This window comes from Myzus persicae, unplaced genomic scaffold (genome assembly GCF_001856785.1).
Source record: "Myzus persicae strain clone G006 unplaced genomic scaffold, MPER_G0061.0, whole genome shotgun sequence".
Taxonomy (NCBI): domain Eukaryota; kingdom Metazoa; phylum Arthropoda; class Insecta; order Hemiptera; family Aphididae; genus Myzus; species Myzus persicae.
In genome coordinates, this window is record NW_019103881.1 from 50,578 (window position 1) to 70,405 (window position 19,828).

Consider the following 19,828-nt stretch of genomic DNA (forward strand, 5'->3'; position numbering starts at 1 on the left):
TTTCTCTGGCATCTAACTAGAATAATAAATTGTTTTCAAGTGATCAATTAAATAAAAACCAAATTAAGATCCTTTTTCTAATGTTATTTCAAAAATTATAATAACGGTTAAATTATTATTAGCAAGTAGTATATAGTTTAATTGTGTGTCTAGTTTACTATAGTACACGATTCAATATGAAAAGTTTTAAATAAATGTATGACAAAGTTGTTTGCATTGTAATTATAATAACTTTAATAATGCATAATTAAATTTAATATTTTATTTATGCATTGTTAAATTGAATAAATAATTATATTCCAATTGTTATTTACAATTTAAGAGTTTTAGATATTTATAATTGCATAGCTTATAATAGGTTCTCAAAAGTAATTTTAATTTGACTTACGTACACAACATACTATTGGATATATTAATTATAATATAACTGTGGTGAAACTTGATATGAATGGAAATTTAAATATGATCTACATATTATTTTAAGAGTTATTTAGAATGTTATACCGTAATGATAGTCTGTAAATATCGTGTTTATTCAGCTTATATGATGTATTTTTATGTAGATTTCGTGAAAATTGTGCATCAAATTGTTATATTAATCAAATTAAATATTAGAGTTAATTGATCTATTATGAAACTTAAAGGTTAGAACTTTATCTTTTTTTACGATATTTCAATTTTTCTGTTAGATTAGTCTATTTTTAAATTGTGATATGTCACGTATTTATTCATATTTCACTTTAAAATTAAAATGTCGGAAATAAACCTTCAAAAAACACAAAAAATGTTCTTCCTTTTAAGTTTGATAATAGGTCAATCCACTTTAATATTAAAACTAACAACACGAAATCGGCACTGCTGAACTTATTTTTTCAACATGAATGTTTGTAAGGCTTAATAAAATAAAGACCTCTTAATCGCCCAGTCTTACTGATCTATTTGAAATTAAATATCAGATTGCTGTAGCAATGTTTGTTGGTCATTCGTAAGTCGTAACTTAAATGTTAATGTACCAATCAAAATATTGAACATTTCCATAATTGCACATTAAACACCTTTCAGAAAACAAAACAGTTGTTTGACAGGAAATCAATGTAGGAAACGATGTTAAACCAACAATAGGGTTAACACGAGACGAGGTGCAAAGCGGGGTCAAATTTAGCATTGGCGGTAGCCCTGTATTGTCATTTTAATTAACATTTCGACGTGATTTTCTTACAGCTGCTATGGCCGTCATCACCATATACGGGGGCGTCGCTGCCTCTCTGTTTTGAATTTAGATGCGTGTGTTTGGTGTATGACACGAATACACGAGGTTACCGCCTGTAGCAGAAACAAGAATGAGAGGCAATGGTGGCAGCGATCAGTAAGATATTATGATGGTGGAGATGGGAGGGACCGGAGAAATGGAATGGAAATAAAATATTAATTTAGATACTGCATAAGATTAATGGTCAATTTATGAAGGGACACTTATAGGTGGGTACACAAATATCAAAATATAGAATTAATAATGGATTTATTATGAAACATGTATCTGCAACGATTCCTAGGTGCCTTTGATTTAGAACCAAAGGCGGTACGAACGTACGATATATATCTTTATTTTAGTTCGATCATACTAGGATTGTAATTTTTGATTTAAAATTACATTTTTAAATCAAAATAATTTATTTTGTACACTATATAGCTTTAATTTTTACAGATCGCGTGGATATGAACTGTTTAATTACAAACTGTACACAACATAAGTCATTATTGCAATAAATACATTTATACATTGCTATTTGGTTACAAACTGTAAATAGTTGGTATCTATTTCCCGACTTCATGAATTACAGTAATATTATTTATAAGTAAGAAGTTCTGATCTTTATTATAATAAAGATTCTGAATGAGACTAATGAGTCATCTTCATCCAAAAAAAAATGATTATTTATGAAAACACTTTTTTGTAAATAATTTATTTTGCACAGTCATTTGAATTATGTAATAAAATACTGGCTAATGTCGAGGTGACTTGTAGATGAGACAAGTACCTTAATCAACATCCAACACATATTTTTTCTTCTAACTCTTACCTTTTTAAAACAAATATAGTAGTGTGTTTGTTATTTATTTATTATTTAAAAATTATAATTATGATTGGTATGCCGGGTTGCAATTAATTAATTAAATGGTTCATAAAATTAAATGGACCAATCGTGATTCGTGGGCTACTAAATTATGTTTATGGGACCATTAGCTCACTATTGATTCAATAAATGTTTACTGATTATTCATTTATTCATGCAACTCAGAATTAGACTATATTTTTAGGTGTAATCAACACAATTTTTTAAATAGAGATTCAAAATATATTAACAGTTAAAATTTTTTTTTTTTGAATACAGCAACTTAATCTTTAATAAGTAAATTTAACATTTAATATTTTGATGATTCAGTGCCAGTAATTTATATTCAATAATATAGTGTACCGAATTCTATACCAATTTGTTTAACAGCAGGGAAGTGACACAATAAAATGAAAAATGAATAAAATAAAAATGTTGGACTTTTGACTTTTGACCTCTTTATAAATATAAATTAAATTAATACCATCACTTGTATAATGTCTGCTTATTTCAATAAATGCATCATACAAGACAGTATCTACAACGATTTCAGGATAATCTAATTCTGCTCCTTAAATCTATTAATTTATATATATTTCTAAGGTAGGTATTACCTGCCTGAATTTATTTTTGAGATACGATATGACAGTCTTTCTGAGCTATGAATAAAACTCTATATTTAACGTTAGTATATTATATATAGATATTTTAATAAATAATTTAATAAACTTTGTTAAGGTAGGTAAAGTTTATATGTATAAGTGAATAACTTAATTTTGTTCTGTAATGTCTCCAATACAATTATGTTATATTATTATATTAATATAATTAAATTGAAATCATTTAATAACATTAGTATCTTATATATATATAAATAAGAAAATAATGTAATTAGAACAACATTTAAATATTTAATGTAATTTTAGTCACTTTAATACCTATATTTTAAATGTAGGTACCTATGTACAATATTTATTAAAATATAAATATTGCAAAACTTAGTTTTTATATGATTTTAATCATAATATTTAGATTTTAAGTAGGTACATAATTTTTTCGTCTATTTGAATGATAGAGTTCCTTTTTGAAAATATTGGGGGACTTGTGATTAAGAACTTAAAAGGAAAGTTCTTTCAGCAACTTTATAAAATATCTAATATCTATAATTTGTCAATTTGTGCTAAAACATAATTGTCATAATTAAATTAAATACAAATTAATTTAAAAACAGAAATTAAAAAATTTTTCTTTGTCTTATATTTGTCTTTAAAAATTCTAATCATAGTTTATAATGATCTAAAGCTATTTTATATTTTATATTTGACAAAGGAGACAAATATGGTACTAATAATTGTCTAGTTCATTAATTGCATTATTATTTTCTCATTTAGGGTGTTGAATTTTATTTTATTGATATTATAAAAAAAGTGTTAAGTTTATACACATATATGTTTTTATTTGCAAAATATATTTTAAGTTTTTAAAATACAACATTAAACACTAGGTACAAGTTTAGTGTAACTTTTATTTGAATAAAATACATATTATGCTGTTGGCAGTTTTTAAGTAAACAAATCCGTTGAATTTGAGAAATATGACAATGTTTTTGCTTAAACCATGTGGATCTGTGGGATGTGTACACAAACTCTAGGTATTCAAGCTGTTTAAAACTGGAAGTTGAACAACTCTCACAATCCACTGGTTTTGACCCAAAAATCAAGATAGTATTATTTTTATTATTTTTTTTATGTTTACAAAATAATTACAATCTATTCATAGAACAATAAGTAAACTTGATAAGAGTAATAAGCATGAAAAATATGACGGAAGAAGCCACCCATTGATGACACTACCTATTTTGTTTCAGTTTAGTAAGGGGATTTTCTAGGATTCATGCATTTAGAAGGTCACGACACCAGTTACGTTTAAGACGTCTAGCGGGATTGCTAGATTTTTTATAAGAGGGTTAGGATAGTTGGTTAACCTTAACCTACTGTGGAAACGCTTATAATATAGTTTTGCTTCGTCTTTGACGGAATTCATCCTGAGGTCTTGATGTATAGAATGGCTGGAGATATAATGTGGAGCATTAAGTAGTTTCCAGTAATATTTTAATGTTATAATTTAATAATAAACATTTGAGACCTTTTTATAAGTTATTAATTTCAGTTTGTGATTGTCTTGGCATAGAATATATAAAGTTTCTTTAACGTGAGTGTCACATTTATTTAGCTTTTGATTGAACCTTATGTCTTTTTACTAATATGTGTAATTGTGTAAATGTGACATACCTGCATTCAATTGTGTGCATTATAATACTATCAGTGCATTAGAACCTAATGATTACATAATATAATTTTATTTTAATGGATTGTAATATTTGTAGGCCATGAATTATTTAATTTGTAGTTCGGACTTCGGTATGATTTATATTAACAATTTGGGTGCAATGCTACTCATCTACAAAAATGAAAAAAAAACTACTATTAAAATAATACATAAATTATATAAAGATTTATCAAACTGTTGAAAGATTTCGCTATAGATACCTAAACTCAATTCATTAAAGACAACCTAAGAATCAAAATCTTAATTTAATTAAATATTTTATTAGCTTGAACATTAAATTAATAAATTGTGGTTTTTGGACAGTGGAAATTTAAAAAAAAAAATATTCAAAAGGGCCTATGACCACAAACAATATTAAACTTTATGTATGAAAACAACCAAAATTTAAGAATTATTAAAAATATAGGTAAAAAATAAATAACACTTGAGAAGATGAACCCTCAAAGATGAATTTAAATTTTAAATTTTATAAAGTTTCAGATTATCTGCTTCACACTCATCGGATATTATCTACTTCTATGTAGTTTTTGAAAATAGCATATAAAGTGGACATTTCGAAACTAACAATTAGGTACTGATAGTACTATAATAGTATTTTACCACTCTCAATTTCAAAACAATTTAAGCAAAGATATTGTTTTCATGTATTTATTGTATCTGTATTAAATTATTAGAATGCCACGAGATATATATTACCTATGTCATAAAAAATAACATGCAGTATAGTTTAATGTTTTTTAGTTTCTAAAAAATTATTTAACAAAATATTATACATGAAAATGTTATAATATTTTGATGTGTGAAATGTACGAAAAATACATGATATATAATAAAGCATATATCATGTATAATGTATATACATACACACCAATGTGTAATGCATACATCCAATATTATTTTTAACACCTCACTTATTTAAATTTTATTGTTTTTTATGATTGTTTTTAACTTGAAAATAATTGAAGTGGACAAACAGGTCATTTCTGTTTGTGACGGGTATTGATTGTCACTATTATCACTGATTTTGTGTAAATTAACACGTCCTCATACCAACTTACTACTGAATTGAGCGAGTGGTTCAGTGTTAAAAATAAATTTGAGTTTGACTCAACATTGTCAACAATTAGAGTTTAGACAATTTTTTAACTAAACATTTTTATAAATGACTCATATACTAGAATAAACATTTTAAAAGTTTCTTATTAAGGTAACAAATATTAAACTATCAAAAGAAACTAAAAAGAAACTTAAAAAAACCTCATTTTATAGAAATGCATTAATATAGATATGGTTATAAATAATTATAAGCCGTTTATAAAACTTTAAGCTTTATAGTTTAATAATCCAGATAATTTTATAAGTTTCTATTATGTTAGATCCTGATGTAGTGATTCCTCACTATCGTTTATAAAAATAGTTTTTCAAGGATGATGTCGTCAACGTACGGATCAGGCGTGACGAAGGAAAGTTTTACTTACTAGTTATAATATAAGACAGTATTTTATTGAATGTTATATAATATTGTGGGCAGAGTGAAAAATCTATTCCTAGAAGTTAGTTACAAAAAAATATACTATGAATGAACTTAGATAATAGATAGGTATGGCGGCGATGTTGAGAACAAGGCTCAACGACCATACTAAGTTCTACAGTTGGGTAATGTTAGACTAATTCTAAATTTTACTGTGGAAGAGTCCTGTACTTATACAGAATATTTTCTAGCTTATGAGTAAACGGTAAAGACTAGGAGGTGGGTTTAGAAAAGCCACCGACTCAGTGTTGTTGTTGTATTTTTGTGCTCGGCTGAATTCGTGGAAACGGATTCTCGAAGTCCTTGTTATAAAAATATACAAGCAACATAGGTAGTTGGATCAGAAGTTATTTTTACTACGATATGCTTATGAAATCATTATTTTCATGATCTTTGTATGTTATGTATCTAAATATGATATTTAAGTAAAAATGACTCCGTCATATACTACACTGATCCCAATCAATAACGTTAGTTTAAAAATAAATTATTTTTCCTGCATAGACCTTTTGTTATAAAAACAATTTTGTTAAAAATCCAATTTAATTTATATTTTAGAGTATAGGTATAAATTCTATTTCATAAAAGAGAATGCCATAAATAAATTTTATGTGTCTGGAGTTTTCCTTACGATTTGGAGGAGTAGGTACTAAAGAGAAAAGAATTAAGCTCATCTGAATTACCAACTTGATACAAATTATAATCGATTGAAAGTGTGACTAAACAATAATAGTAGCAATTGGTTTCCTATTTAATTTTTTTTAACAATTTTAATATTTTAGAACCTTGAAAATAGTTTTTTTTAAATAAATCTTATGTATGTAAAAATATATGAAAAAAAGTTCATTCCAGATATGTATTATGTTAATCTGATAAATATTTAAATTTAAGTTATTATCCTACTATCATAAGAATATATTATATTAATTTATAAAAATAATAATAATTATACTTAGAAGTATTGTATTATTCTATTATGATTTATGAATGAATAAATTATTACATTTTGGAAGTAAAGCTTATTTAATGCTGTTTTCAAAATAGGTATAAACCTTTTTGTTATAATATTAGATTCAAACCATAGGAATTAAACATTGTACTTTTTAATGCTAGGTATTGCTTAAGTAAAAACATTTTTTTTTCCAATTATGATGGTCTTTTGTCATTTGTACGAATAGTAAGTTTCAGTGGGAGACATAAGCACTAAAGTGGTAGTCAAATCATATCGTCTAAAAGCTCCAAAATAATCCCAGGTACAAATTTATTATCTGATTAGGATAGAGCGTCATAGTTTTAGTGTTAAACTTATAACATTATACTGTTGGTATGTACTTAGTAAGCAATCGCATTTATCGTAATCTATACAAAAATTAATTTTTCAAAAATAACTACAAATTCAGGGGGTTTACGCATTTTATTTGATGAATAAAAATATAGATATTTGAGAGAAATGGCCGGTGGTTATATTTTAGGGATACACATTGATTTTAGGACACATCAACCTTCAGAAATTTGGGCTGGAATTCCAGATTAGGATTTTATAATATTATAAACACTAAAAAAGTTTATACAGTTGAATCATCTGCATTTAAACGACCAATTCCATGTTGCTCATTGATCAGTTCACATTATTAATGTATAATAATTTATGTCTTATTAAAATTACAAAGTCAAAATATGTTTCTTTATTTATTCTTCTCCTTCAAATTCAAAATTAAGAACACTTCATGATGAAATAATTGTATAGTGGAAGAAATAAATAGAATTGAATATTTGAAAAACTAGGGATTAAAAAAATCAATTTATCATCTACACATCATATTTATTTGTTTTATATTTTTTGCGCTTTCGGCATATATTGAGTTTAGTTATATGTTGTTGCCTTTTTCCTACTGATTTTGGTACAAATTATATGTAATTTATTTTTACACCGTTAGCGATTATATCATATAAACGAATAGTTAAAATTGACTTATGATTTATTTAAATATTGTAACCAATAAATATAAATAAAACAGAATTAACAAATCAGGTACCTAGTATATTATTTTAATAAATACCTTCGATTTGAATTTAATTTAAAATGTAGTATGAGTGTTTGAGAACAATGCAATTTTATATTGATTATTTAATTATAATATTTTCACATTGTCCATGTTATAATATAAATAACTAGAAATCATTACTTACCTGCCTTTTAAACGAATTTTATATTTATTTTTAAACCATAATGAAATACTAATCTTGATCTTTGTTTGTTTATGTGAAATTAGGTTGCATATTGTGCATCTTATTGCTAATGGTTTGAATGCCATAATGCTTCAGAGATCTCCATCATCAAGGAAGAGGCGTACCGCCAATAATGACTCACGTCGAACCAGCGTGGCGTTTAATCTGGAAAGTCAGTCAACGAGACTTGCAGAAGGAGGAAGGCAACAGACGCAGCAGTCCCCACAACATGGTGGACAACATAGAAGAGCTAGTATAGCAGCTACTTCACCTTCCGATGGCTTTGAAATGCGACAAAGGACTAGAGTATCGCCAGAGGAGGAGTTCTTTGAATATACTCATAAACGAAGTCCCAGACCGAGTTTTGTATCGGAAACCAAAGTACTGTATATTGATAAGAGTCCTAGAAATAGTTTGGTTCCAGATATGTCAAGGAGCCCGCGAACGAGTTTGGTACCATCAGATCATCGAAAACCCCCACGATTATTACCAGACGAACAACAAGACTCATATGCACGGTCTAGTCCTTCACGGCTTGAAGTCGATGTCAATCGGAGTCCTAGGCATAGTCTTACATGTGAGCATCCAGATCCAAGAAGCCCAAGAAGTCCAAGAGGTAGTATGGTACCAGAAGATGATTATTCAGAATTACGATCAGGACTGCGATTGGACGTGGAGAGTTTCAACCGAAGCCCAAGATCAAGTACTGCTGGCTTAGATCCATCAAGAAGTCCAAAAAATAGTTTAGTGCCAGACCCAAGTCGATCACCTAGAGGGAGCATTGCTTATGATTTAAATCGAAGTCCTCGAGGTAGTTTGGCAGTAACACCTGATGCCAATCGGAGTCCTAGAGGTAGCTTGATACCAGACCCTGGGAAAAGTCCCCGAGGTAGTGTGGTATCAGAAGGTGCGTATAATATGAGTCGGTCAGCAAGAAGCAGTATACCAATGGCCGAATCAGCTTCTTTGGGAAGAACGCCAAGAGGAAGCATAGGCTCGGTGTCTTGTGTCCACTTTGATCCACAGCTAAAATCAACAAGGAATTCAATTGAACCGGGTAAGTTATACAAATAATATTTTATTTTAAATTAATCTAATAAAGTCTGTCTTTAGGCATTAGAAAGTTATCTTATCAACTAAACTAAAAATTGAGTATTATAATTGAAACACTATAAGTATACCTGATATTTACCATATCTACCAACAACTCTATGTTTATGAGTTATGACACTAATCACTTTATCACTTTAGAGATACAATTATATAATTATAAGAAATAAGTATCTGTAATTATTATTTTACTGTAATATTACAACAATATTAATAAAACCTTTAAAATTTAATTTAATATTCAAATAAAGAAAAATGAAAAATAAAAATAACAAAATAATATTGTTCTAATGCTTTGTACGAAATAGCTAGTAATGATAAAAATAAATAATTCACAAATATTTTCATAGAAAAATGAATCATAATACAGGGGTTTAACTACCTACAGAGTAAATAAAATATTGTTGGAATTTTATTTTAATTTTTTTTTTTTTGGTAATCATTCGGGATAAGATTTCCGCTTTATACCTACAGACACCAGAACTCTAATAATCCATAAATACATCTCTGGTTGATGGTTGACATGGACATTTTGACAAATTGCTTTTGTGCAATTTAATAATTTAATATTTTCAAGTTTATTGACTAAATGTATATAGGTATAGTATATTTTTTACTGAATGACTTCCTTTGTGTAATTTGTATTATGAATACAATGTTTTTTGAATTCATCCAACATTCAGGAGCGCAGACGTGCCTTAATGCTACAGACAACATGCACTATGCGTATTGATTCAGTATAAATAAACTCTAATGACTCGTTTTAAGATTTAAAACATTTTAAAACGTAAAGATGTTTTTTTCAAATTAAATAATGAATAATTTATAGCTAATCATCTACTTAAGTTTTTAAAATTAGCATAAGACATTTATTATGTTAAAAAATTAAGTTGCTTATTTTTTGATTTTAAATGTTGCAATAATGTATTTAATGATAAAATAATACATTTTCTAAAAATAGAAATGTTTTTATAATTAACTTTGAATTATTACAACTATTAATCTATACTGTAAGGATAATTAAGTAAAAGTAAAAGCTTTGGGTTTTTATTTGAAAATAAAAATTAGACTAGTCTTAATTGTTTAGTTCATGAGTAGATCGCATAGCTACAAAGGAAAAAATGTTTTTTTGTCAAATGTGCCAACTCTTATGAAAATATATTATAGATGAAAATGAATGAATATATTGACAAGAACCAATGAATAAAATAAATAGTGGCATTAAGCGTATAATATATACGTTCGCATAACCACATAGGTAATATTTATAATGAAATGAGCTCGGTTCTTTGTTCGGTTAAATTAAACAAATAAAAAGTATTTAAAATAGACTTGTGGTGTATATTGTATGTCTGTATAATAGGTAGCTGGTAGTTTTGTATTGATATTATGGCCATTTCATGGTTGGACGATTTACCGGAGTGGTAGCCGGTAGGCACGTGCGTATTCATAGAAATCCTTACCGCAATGACATCCGTTCACGTGGCTTCAAGTTTGAATTTTATATTCATCGATTTGTTTCAGTAAGGGCAGTTCATAAGGAATTTGTTATGAGATAATAAGCCCCTTTAAAATGAAATTAAAAAGAAACCGGAAGCTAATAGGTAATGGTAAAATATAATGAAAAAGCATTATGGCCATGTTTTAATCAGTCATTCATAGGGAATAATTTTCAATGATTTACTTTTGATCACATATTGTGATGTACAGTACACCCATCCGTATTTCTTTAGATTAAATTGCATGAATGGATAATGTTATTTTTTAAGAGGTATTAAAAGCATTATCCACCGCAAAAATAGAAGATTTTAAAATATATTAGACTTTTTGATAATTTCATCAGAATAGTTGGTAGGGTGTTTTAAAATTAATAATTTCTACGACAGGATTGTCATATATATTTTTGATAAGGCAGAGTGAAGAGGTTTTTCGCTTCCACTAGGTATTTTCAAATGTATTGATTTTATCTGGCAATAAGACGTTTGGATTATTGGAAAATATTGTTATAATATTTTTTTTTCTTTTTATAAAACCTTCTTCGCAACGCTTTATTAAAAGATACAGATAAATTACGTAACTTTGTTAAAACTAATTTATCACTATATTGAATAAAATAGTGGTAAGTAAAATATTTATCAACTTAAAATATAATTGTATATATTTATATGGTTAAATAACATTTTTTTTCTTTTATTTTAAGTCATCAACATTTGTTAACTTTACAATAAATTACAATAAATTACAACTATTTACGTTTTAAATATTATTTTTTTACAATTTTTTTTAAATCTAGTTATCTGCAAATTTAATCAGTTTTCTGTTTAATACTTCTGTCGGTGTTAGCTGTTTGCAGTTTGTAGTATTTCCTTATTTCCTGGTATTAGTGGCATTTGATTATTTGAATAATATATGGTCTACTGTTATATAAGTTCTACAAGTTGGGAATGTGAGATTAAAATATTATACTCACAATTTATTAATGTTATTTATTATTGGGCACTTAATAGAAAATAAAAAGTAAATTGTTGTTCTCGTGTCAGTTAGATAGCAGTTTTATAATATTTTTATAAAAATTAGTTACCTTCAGAAAAGCGTGTTAGTAAACTAGATTTGAACGTGATTCTTATTATTGAATTCTAAAAATATATCACTGCTTAAAAAAAGTTATGAACCTTACACAGCATATTAAATGAAAGTATAAGTAGATACCTATTCAATTGAAGTTTGATGTTTCCTGACTTAAAATATTAAAAAGATATTTTTGTTAGAAACTATTATGATACAAATATACAATTTAGGTCATTTAGAAAAAATAATCGATTTTTAAATTAAAATGGTAAAAATAATTCTTGTTTATAAATAACAAATGTTATTTATTATTTTATAAAGTAATTCAACTTTTTTAAATTTAATTTCAAAGTAAAACTAATGTATAACTGGATGGTATATACCAGCATAATAGAAATATATAATTAGACTTATTTGTGCTTATGAAATATTAATATTTATTATAAAAATAAAATCAATACTACCTATTACGTTGAATAAAAACTGTTTCAAGTGTATCATAAAGGTGATTATATAACTTTAGAAAAAGTTAGAGGTGACCACAATCTTATTTAAAATACAATTCAGAATGCGTCAAATAAAAAAAACCGGCACAATATGGTGTTATTTTTAATTTATTTGTTTCGGTGTAAACCATACATTTTATAATGACTTTATTATACATTTTGACTTTCCCAGAATTTAGATTAAATATAAAATTGACGATAAATAAGATGTACAGCATTACAGTAATTTAGAATTTACCAGATTTTGGCACACATTAATGAAGGTCGTTTTGAAATTTGTATTAAAAAGCTAAGGGAGGAAATACAAATATTTTCAACATTTGGTTTCTATGATTTTTATAGAATAAGTTTACCGAGTGGTATTAGATACTTATAACATTCTTTGACTGAAATATATAAAACTTGGTTGTACTTAAAAAACTTTAATAATGTATTCAGTGAATATGAACTGTAATATTGGAACTTGAAATGCAGTTGTAGTTAATGGATAACATAAGTAAATCTTTTTAAAGTTTACAACTGAACTGAATACAACATATTTCAAAAGTATACTGATTATTCACACCTATAACTATATTTAACATAACATCGAACAAAAGTATACAGTTTATTAAATTAAATCAATTAGTGATTTCGTAGTTATTATAAACTTCCACATAGTTCATATTTTTAATAAAGTATGTCATTATAAATTGTTACTAGGTAGGTATCAGAATAAAAAAGGAAAATTATTGAGTTAATATTAGCAACAATATATAGTCCAAAATAAATTTGATTGGAAATATACTTCTTTGTTTCATTATTTTAGATTCTAAGTGGAGGGATAAATGTATTAGTTTTACAATGTGTAATTTTTATTTTTTTGTACCTGTCGTCCCTTTTTGGAGAATATAGTATACAAGGTTCCTGGAATATAGTTGATGTAGCAATTAAAAATATCGATAATACATAGTCACAACTTTTTTTAAAAGCGTTTTAAGTTCAGGCTTTGATGAATCACGAAAATATGTATATTGTTTTGTAGTTAAAAATTGATCAATATTTGATGAGCGTTTGAAGTTGAAATGTCAACGGCATTGCATATTCAAACATATAAACATATTAATATATTATAAAGATGTATACCTACTCAAACGATTTTAGCTATTATATTATAATTTTAAAAATATTAACCGTAGGGTATAGTTTCAAGCATTTTGCCATCATGCATATTACTATTTATATACCTACACAATGACATTTTCATAATATTTAGAATAATTTTAAGTTATTTATACCACGAACTTATTCACACTGTTTTACGGTACGCTGTATTTACTTAATTTTTTTTATTAACTTAATTTAAGTTAATAACAATAATGAAAAATGATACAAAATACATGATACAATTTTATAATTTAGGTATGCGATATATTTTTGGATAAATATAGTCCCATGATTTACCGTATTTCTAATTGAAAAATAAATTACTAATTGCAATATTAATATAATATAATGAAATATGCTTTGAAATATAGGCTGACAGACCGTTGTTTTTTATCTTAAGCAATGATTTATTATTGAATCAAATTTTATAACACACTCAATACAGTGACCTACTCAAAAACGGAGTACATTAAAAACATACTAAAAAGCAGATCGGCTTTCCCTGTTAATATTATTTGTTTACCTATCACCGACCACCGTATTGGAGTAGGTTTTGGCAGTAAACAGAAAACAGTAATTTAGATACCTACATTATACCATATAATATAATTACTAACAGCATTAATATATTTTAACCTAAGCAATTACACCAGGATAATAATTATCAAATTGAGTAATAATGCAAATTATACAAAGATCAATCAGCATTAATAGAATTAATTTAACCAAAATACTTTTAGATGTACCTACTAATTATAAACATAGAATTAAATAAACCTCCCAATATATTTACACATTTTATATTGTACTAAAGTATACAATATGGCTTTAATTTTATTTTACATCTGAAACATCAATGGATTTTCTATAACAAATCTTGTCAGTTTTACTTTTTACCGTAACCGTGCCAATTCGTTTTTGTCTACTCTACAACATATTCTCTCTCAAGTTTTTGTGGTTTACAATCATTTTTGCACGTTGTTTGGCTCAAGATTTTTAAAGATTTTCCTGCCAATTTCTTTTTTCTCTAGAACAGAACTAGTAAACCTTCTACGACGCTGTAAATAAATTGTAAGGTGTAACATAAGTTACAGGCTTATAAGTCTATTTTATCAAACTATTGACCCATTAAATTTTAAAATAATTTATGACGAACAATAAAAAATAAACTTAAACACCTTATTAAAATACACTTTCATTGACTAGAATATTAGTTTTATTATATCTTTAAATATTATATTTTTGATGTTTGTTTATAATAAAAAAAAAAAGTAGCTATGAAATAAAGATATTTTACTAGGTATAGTTATAACAATGTACCTAAATTATATTTAGCCTATGCATATTAATCTACAACTATCGTGTCAACTTACAACCATTATTATATGTGTTGGTGGTATATATGAAAATATAATATATTTATAAATTGGTTTTGGCCTATAGGGTCGAAAATAATATCTATTTTTAAGTTACTTCTGCATAAAAATTCAACTGGTATTCATGTTGTTCATACAAGTTGAATACATATTTCTTGACTGTCTATTTTACTCATTGCCGATTGGTTTATGGTTTATTTTCTTTATTTCTTTTTTTTTTTTAGATATTTAGTATAATATAAATTATAAGGAGTAATCGTCTTTTAACTTCTAAGATAACATTTAATATTATACTATTATAATTTATAATACATATTGTTCCTTAATAATTGTAGTTCTTTATTATGATTATAGTAGATTACTGTCTACTAGAGTGCAACTTATAATGATGTTCGTCCATACTAAAGAAAACTCATAAATCATTATTATTCATTGTGATTATTGAACTGTAAGCTACGTAGGTGTATAAGAAAGAGTGTCATTAAATAATAAATAATAAATAATATTATCAGAAAAACCATGTATACGTTTCAATGATTTTTCTTTTTAGTTTATTTTTCATAGCCTTTTCAAAAGTCTTTGATTATAATTTAATTCTGTTGAATGAACGTTTCAACCGCTGAATATTATATAAATACAACCATGTATTTTTCGACCGTAAGTTTTGAGAGTGATTTTTAAGTATAAAACCTTATTGTTGAACTAATAAAAAATCGTAAACTTTATTACTCATAAAAATCTTCATTCGACAACTAAAGAAGACGACACTTAAACTTTTCATCAAAAGTCAAAGAAGTGACAAAAGTTGATAGCAAAAATATTTTATTTTTATTTTACTTACATAGTTACTACAAAATAATTGTATTATTATTATTTTTATAGTTAAAATTATTTACTTATTCTAAAATATATAAATTATATAATATATTATTAAACATTCATTTTTATTGTTAAATTAATACACTTGTGAGACATAATGTCATATTCAATCATTTTTAATTTACTAATTTTACTATTTACACTAGAATTAGATTGCAGGTAAGAATCAATGAAATGGTATTTATGTTTTATCGTAACTAATGTAATTTCTTATCCAAAGTAAAGTAGAATACATTTTACATTTCATATGTTATCGTGGAGATTGATTAAGTTATTAATATTTTTTACAAACATAATATTGAAAAAATAACTCACAAAAAAATATACCTAAGTTATATTTAGTAATAATAAAATATGTATATAAATGTAAACTTACACATTTATTTTGTTATAAAACACAATATTTCCCCAGGCTTAAAAGTTAAAATATACATAGGTAGTGCAAAACTCGTTAAACGTGTGTTATACAAAGTGTTTAAGCACACAATTTTACATATCACAAGTTATGTAGCGATGATAATAGTTTATATTTATGGCTAGTTAGATGTGTTGCCATCGATCTTACACTCCTTTACACTAGAGTACCAGGACTATAAACTTCAGTCCACCTAACCAAACATTTAACCTTCCCGACAGTATAGGTTGTCCTAAAATCTTATTGTAAATTAATTATCGACACACTACTCTAGGAGCGTTGAAAACAAGTCCATAAAATCACCAATAATAGGAATTTAGGAAAATTTTAATGGCTTAAATATTTTATATGGAACAGCTTGAAAGGTATTTATATGTTCATACTTACTGGTCGTTGAAGAATAAAGACCAAGTAAAAACAAACTAATTGGAAAATCTAGAAAGCAGTGCTTAAAAAATTGGCATTGGCATATTTAATTATTGTATTCAATAATATTTTTAATTTAGTTAGGTACTAAGTTTATTATATTTTACTGCTTGTTAAATTTGTACATTATTTATTTAGTGTTTATACTTATATTAATTCATAATTGTACGTGTTTTGTGTGTACCTTGTACTTATCTGTTACATGCTATGTATGCATTACTTGGTATAATTTTTTCACTTCTTTACTAAAAAGATAACATTGGACGTCATATATTCATATACAAAAACTATAGTGGTTTATTCAAATGAATTTCAATTTACTAGATGATATTTTGAAGATACATTTTGACTGTTACAATACCAATTAAAATTATTTGAGAAACACTGGGTACAATGAAATTATCAGTAAAATTTATGTATTTCAATAAAATATTCAATGTGGATTGTGGTGTAACGCCTATCCCGATCTTCTGTAATCCAAAAACGGATTGATTTGCAAAAAACATATTTTTCGTATTAATTCTGTGTAAATACTTCAAAGCCATAATTTATTCATTCCAGTGACTTGACTGAGCTAATTTAATTATACAACTACTAGTTTATTTATATCATTTGATTGAAGTGGGCTTACTATTTTTTCATTGACGGAAATTACATCGTTGAAAAAATTACAGCAATACGAAATTACATGTAACGATTTAATCAAATATAGGTACGATATATTTGAAAACCAGTATAAAATATAAATGTTTTACGTTTGAATTATAATATTCCACCTTCTCAAGCAACTCAAGCGTGGACGACCTTTTGTTATAATAATTTTTTTTTTTTAATTTTTTTCTTTTTTGTCTTTTGATTTGTAAATACAATATAAAATAGTAGATAGCATCTTTCATTATTAATATTTTATTACTAATTGTTATCTATTTTCCAAATGTTAAAATATATTAATTCTGTTAAAAATAAGTTTTAGATGACATACGTCATGGAAACTTTAAAATAATAAAAAACAAAAAAAATTATAAGATTGAAACAATAATTATTCTTCCATACTAAATCTATTAAAGTAAATATGAAAATTAATTTTTGGCCAATCATATTTTATATAATGTTGAGCTTATAATCATTTTAGTTTGGTGACGTCGGTCATGTCTATTGTTATTTATCCAAGTCAGATATATTTTACGGCAACAAATCCGAATAACTAGAATAATGGTTTAATGTGTTTTTTACATTTCTTTTTCAGTAGAATATGTTAGTTTTCTTAACATAATATATATTTAATGATGACTTTTGTTGGGAATAATATTTTTATTCTTTTTTACGCAAAGAAAAATATTTTTAATTAAATCATCGTGTCGCTTAAATTAACTTTTGGTGCACATTTTTCTTTTCGTATTTGCATGTTTATACGTCATATTATACTTAATTCCAATTTAGATATGGAGTATAATATTAAATATGTTTAAAGTTGACATTTACATATTTCCACAAAAAACTAACGACGACTAAAATTATTAATGAATTTCATTCAAAATAAAAATGAGTTCGTTTATTCTATTTATGTATTAAAGAATTTCTTGCAATACCTAATGTAATAAAATATCTGCGATGCTGTAATTTATATACATTTACTGAATTCCAACAAGTTGTTTGCAAGGATTTTACTATAAAGTAGATTATAATATAATGGTATATAATACAACTTTAAATATTATATGGAAGTTGATAAGTCTGAATTTTATCTGAATTACTATAAAATATACCTGGCGTATTCGTTTTATAATTACATACCTATTTTAAAAATAATTTTAATTTGTAAATGTTTGAAATTAGATACTAGGCGTCTAGGAATGTATAAATAGTATATATTTTCAATTAAAAATGGAAAAAAAATTATCATCTATATTCTATAAACAATAAGGAATTAATATATTATAAAAAGAAATAAATGGTGGATATTACAAAGAAGGAAGAGCCCAGTAACACTACTTTCAGCAGATAATTGGTTTTTAATTTTGTTAGTTACACGGAGAAGATTATATCACAGGACCAATGTCTTTTAAAGGTAAATCATAATTTATGTTAGTGGTAACAATGTTAAATATGAAAGAATAATGAGTTTGAATTTCTAACTGAAAAATAATTTGCAAATGATCGTCAACATTTGAGAGAATCATAAAAAAATATTGTAGATTTATGCTGAATATTTGTTTTATTTTAATTTAATTACTATGACAATTTAGGTGATATCTTGTATTACATTTATTTTATCAAGTAAACAATTATTTATTGACTATAGTTTAAAAAAACAAACCTCCTAAGAAAACTAGAGCATTTTTATGGTCCCTAAAGTTGATGACGGACAGAAAAAAATACACATCATTGTACCTACAACTAAAACATCCATCGCCAAGCTCGGAACTTAAAACAATAATTATTGTTTTAAATAAGTACTTAGGTATATACAACCTGAATTCAATTCATATCTTTAAATTATCAATAATAGGAAATTTTGAAACATTTACATTTAAAATTACTCTTTATTGAACAAAAACTTTTTTCAAATCATTAAAAACATTATTCTTATATTTTATACAGGTTTAGATCCAAATTGTGGTTTTATTTTTATAGTTTTACTTTCATTCTTTGTATAGAATATATAAGTTCACACTTTATGATCACTTGGCAATTCTCTTTTCATTGTGTCCCTCTTATCATCTGTTTCCATGTCCATAGTCAAAAAAAAAAAAAAACAACAAAATGAAACAATGAAAAGAAACTTAACGTTTTACTTTTTGTAATAATTATTTGTAATTACAGTCTACAGATTTTAATATTGTATACTATTTCAATACTTTATTAGTATGAACATACATATTTTATATTGTACAGTATAGGTAGATATGACAAATTAGTAAAATTGGTTAGTCGAAATAAAATATTTAACGTAATAAATAAATTATTCATACTAATTTTCGTAATATCTCGAATAACAAAATAATTATTTCATTTATTTGTAAAATTATATAATTATTATATCATTCTGCTGTGATTATATATAAGTTAATTTAAATCATATTATATAAATGTAACGTGTACCTATATTTATTATATAAAATATGTATTTCTCACTTTTTATTATCTTTATTATCAATACATTTCAACATTTGTGTATT

General features: G+C 25.6%; 1 protein-coding gene across 1 annotated transcript in view; it reads left to right on the forward strand.

Annotated features, from left to right (window-relative positions):
* The window catches only part of LOC111035837, a 62,461-nt gene that overhangs the window by 20,293 nt on the left and 22,340 nt on the right, over nucleotides 1-19,828 (forward strand). The window contains exon 2 of the mRNA XM_022317628.1: nucleotides 8,268-9,280. Coding sequence (XP_022173320.1) covers nucleotides 8,311-9,280 — 970 coding nt within the window. The 5' untranslated portion in view covers nucleotides 8,268-8,310. The remainder of the gene's footprint in view (nucleotides 1-8,267; nucleotides 9,281-19,828) is intronic.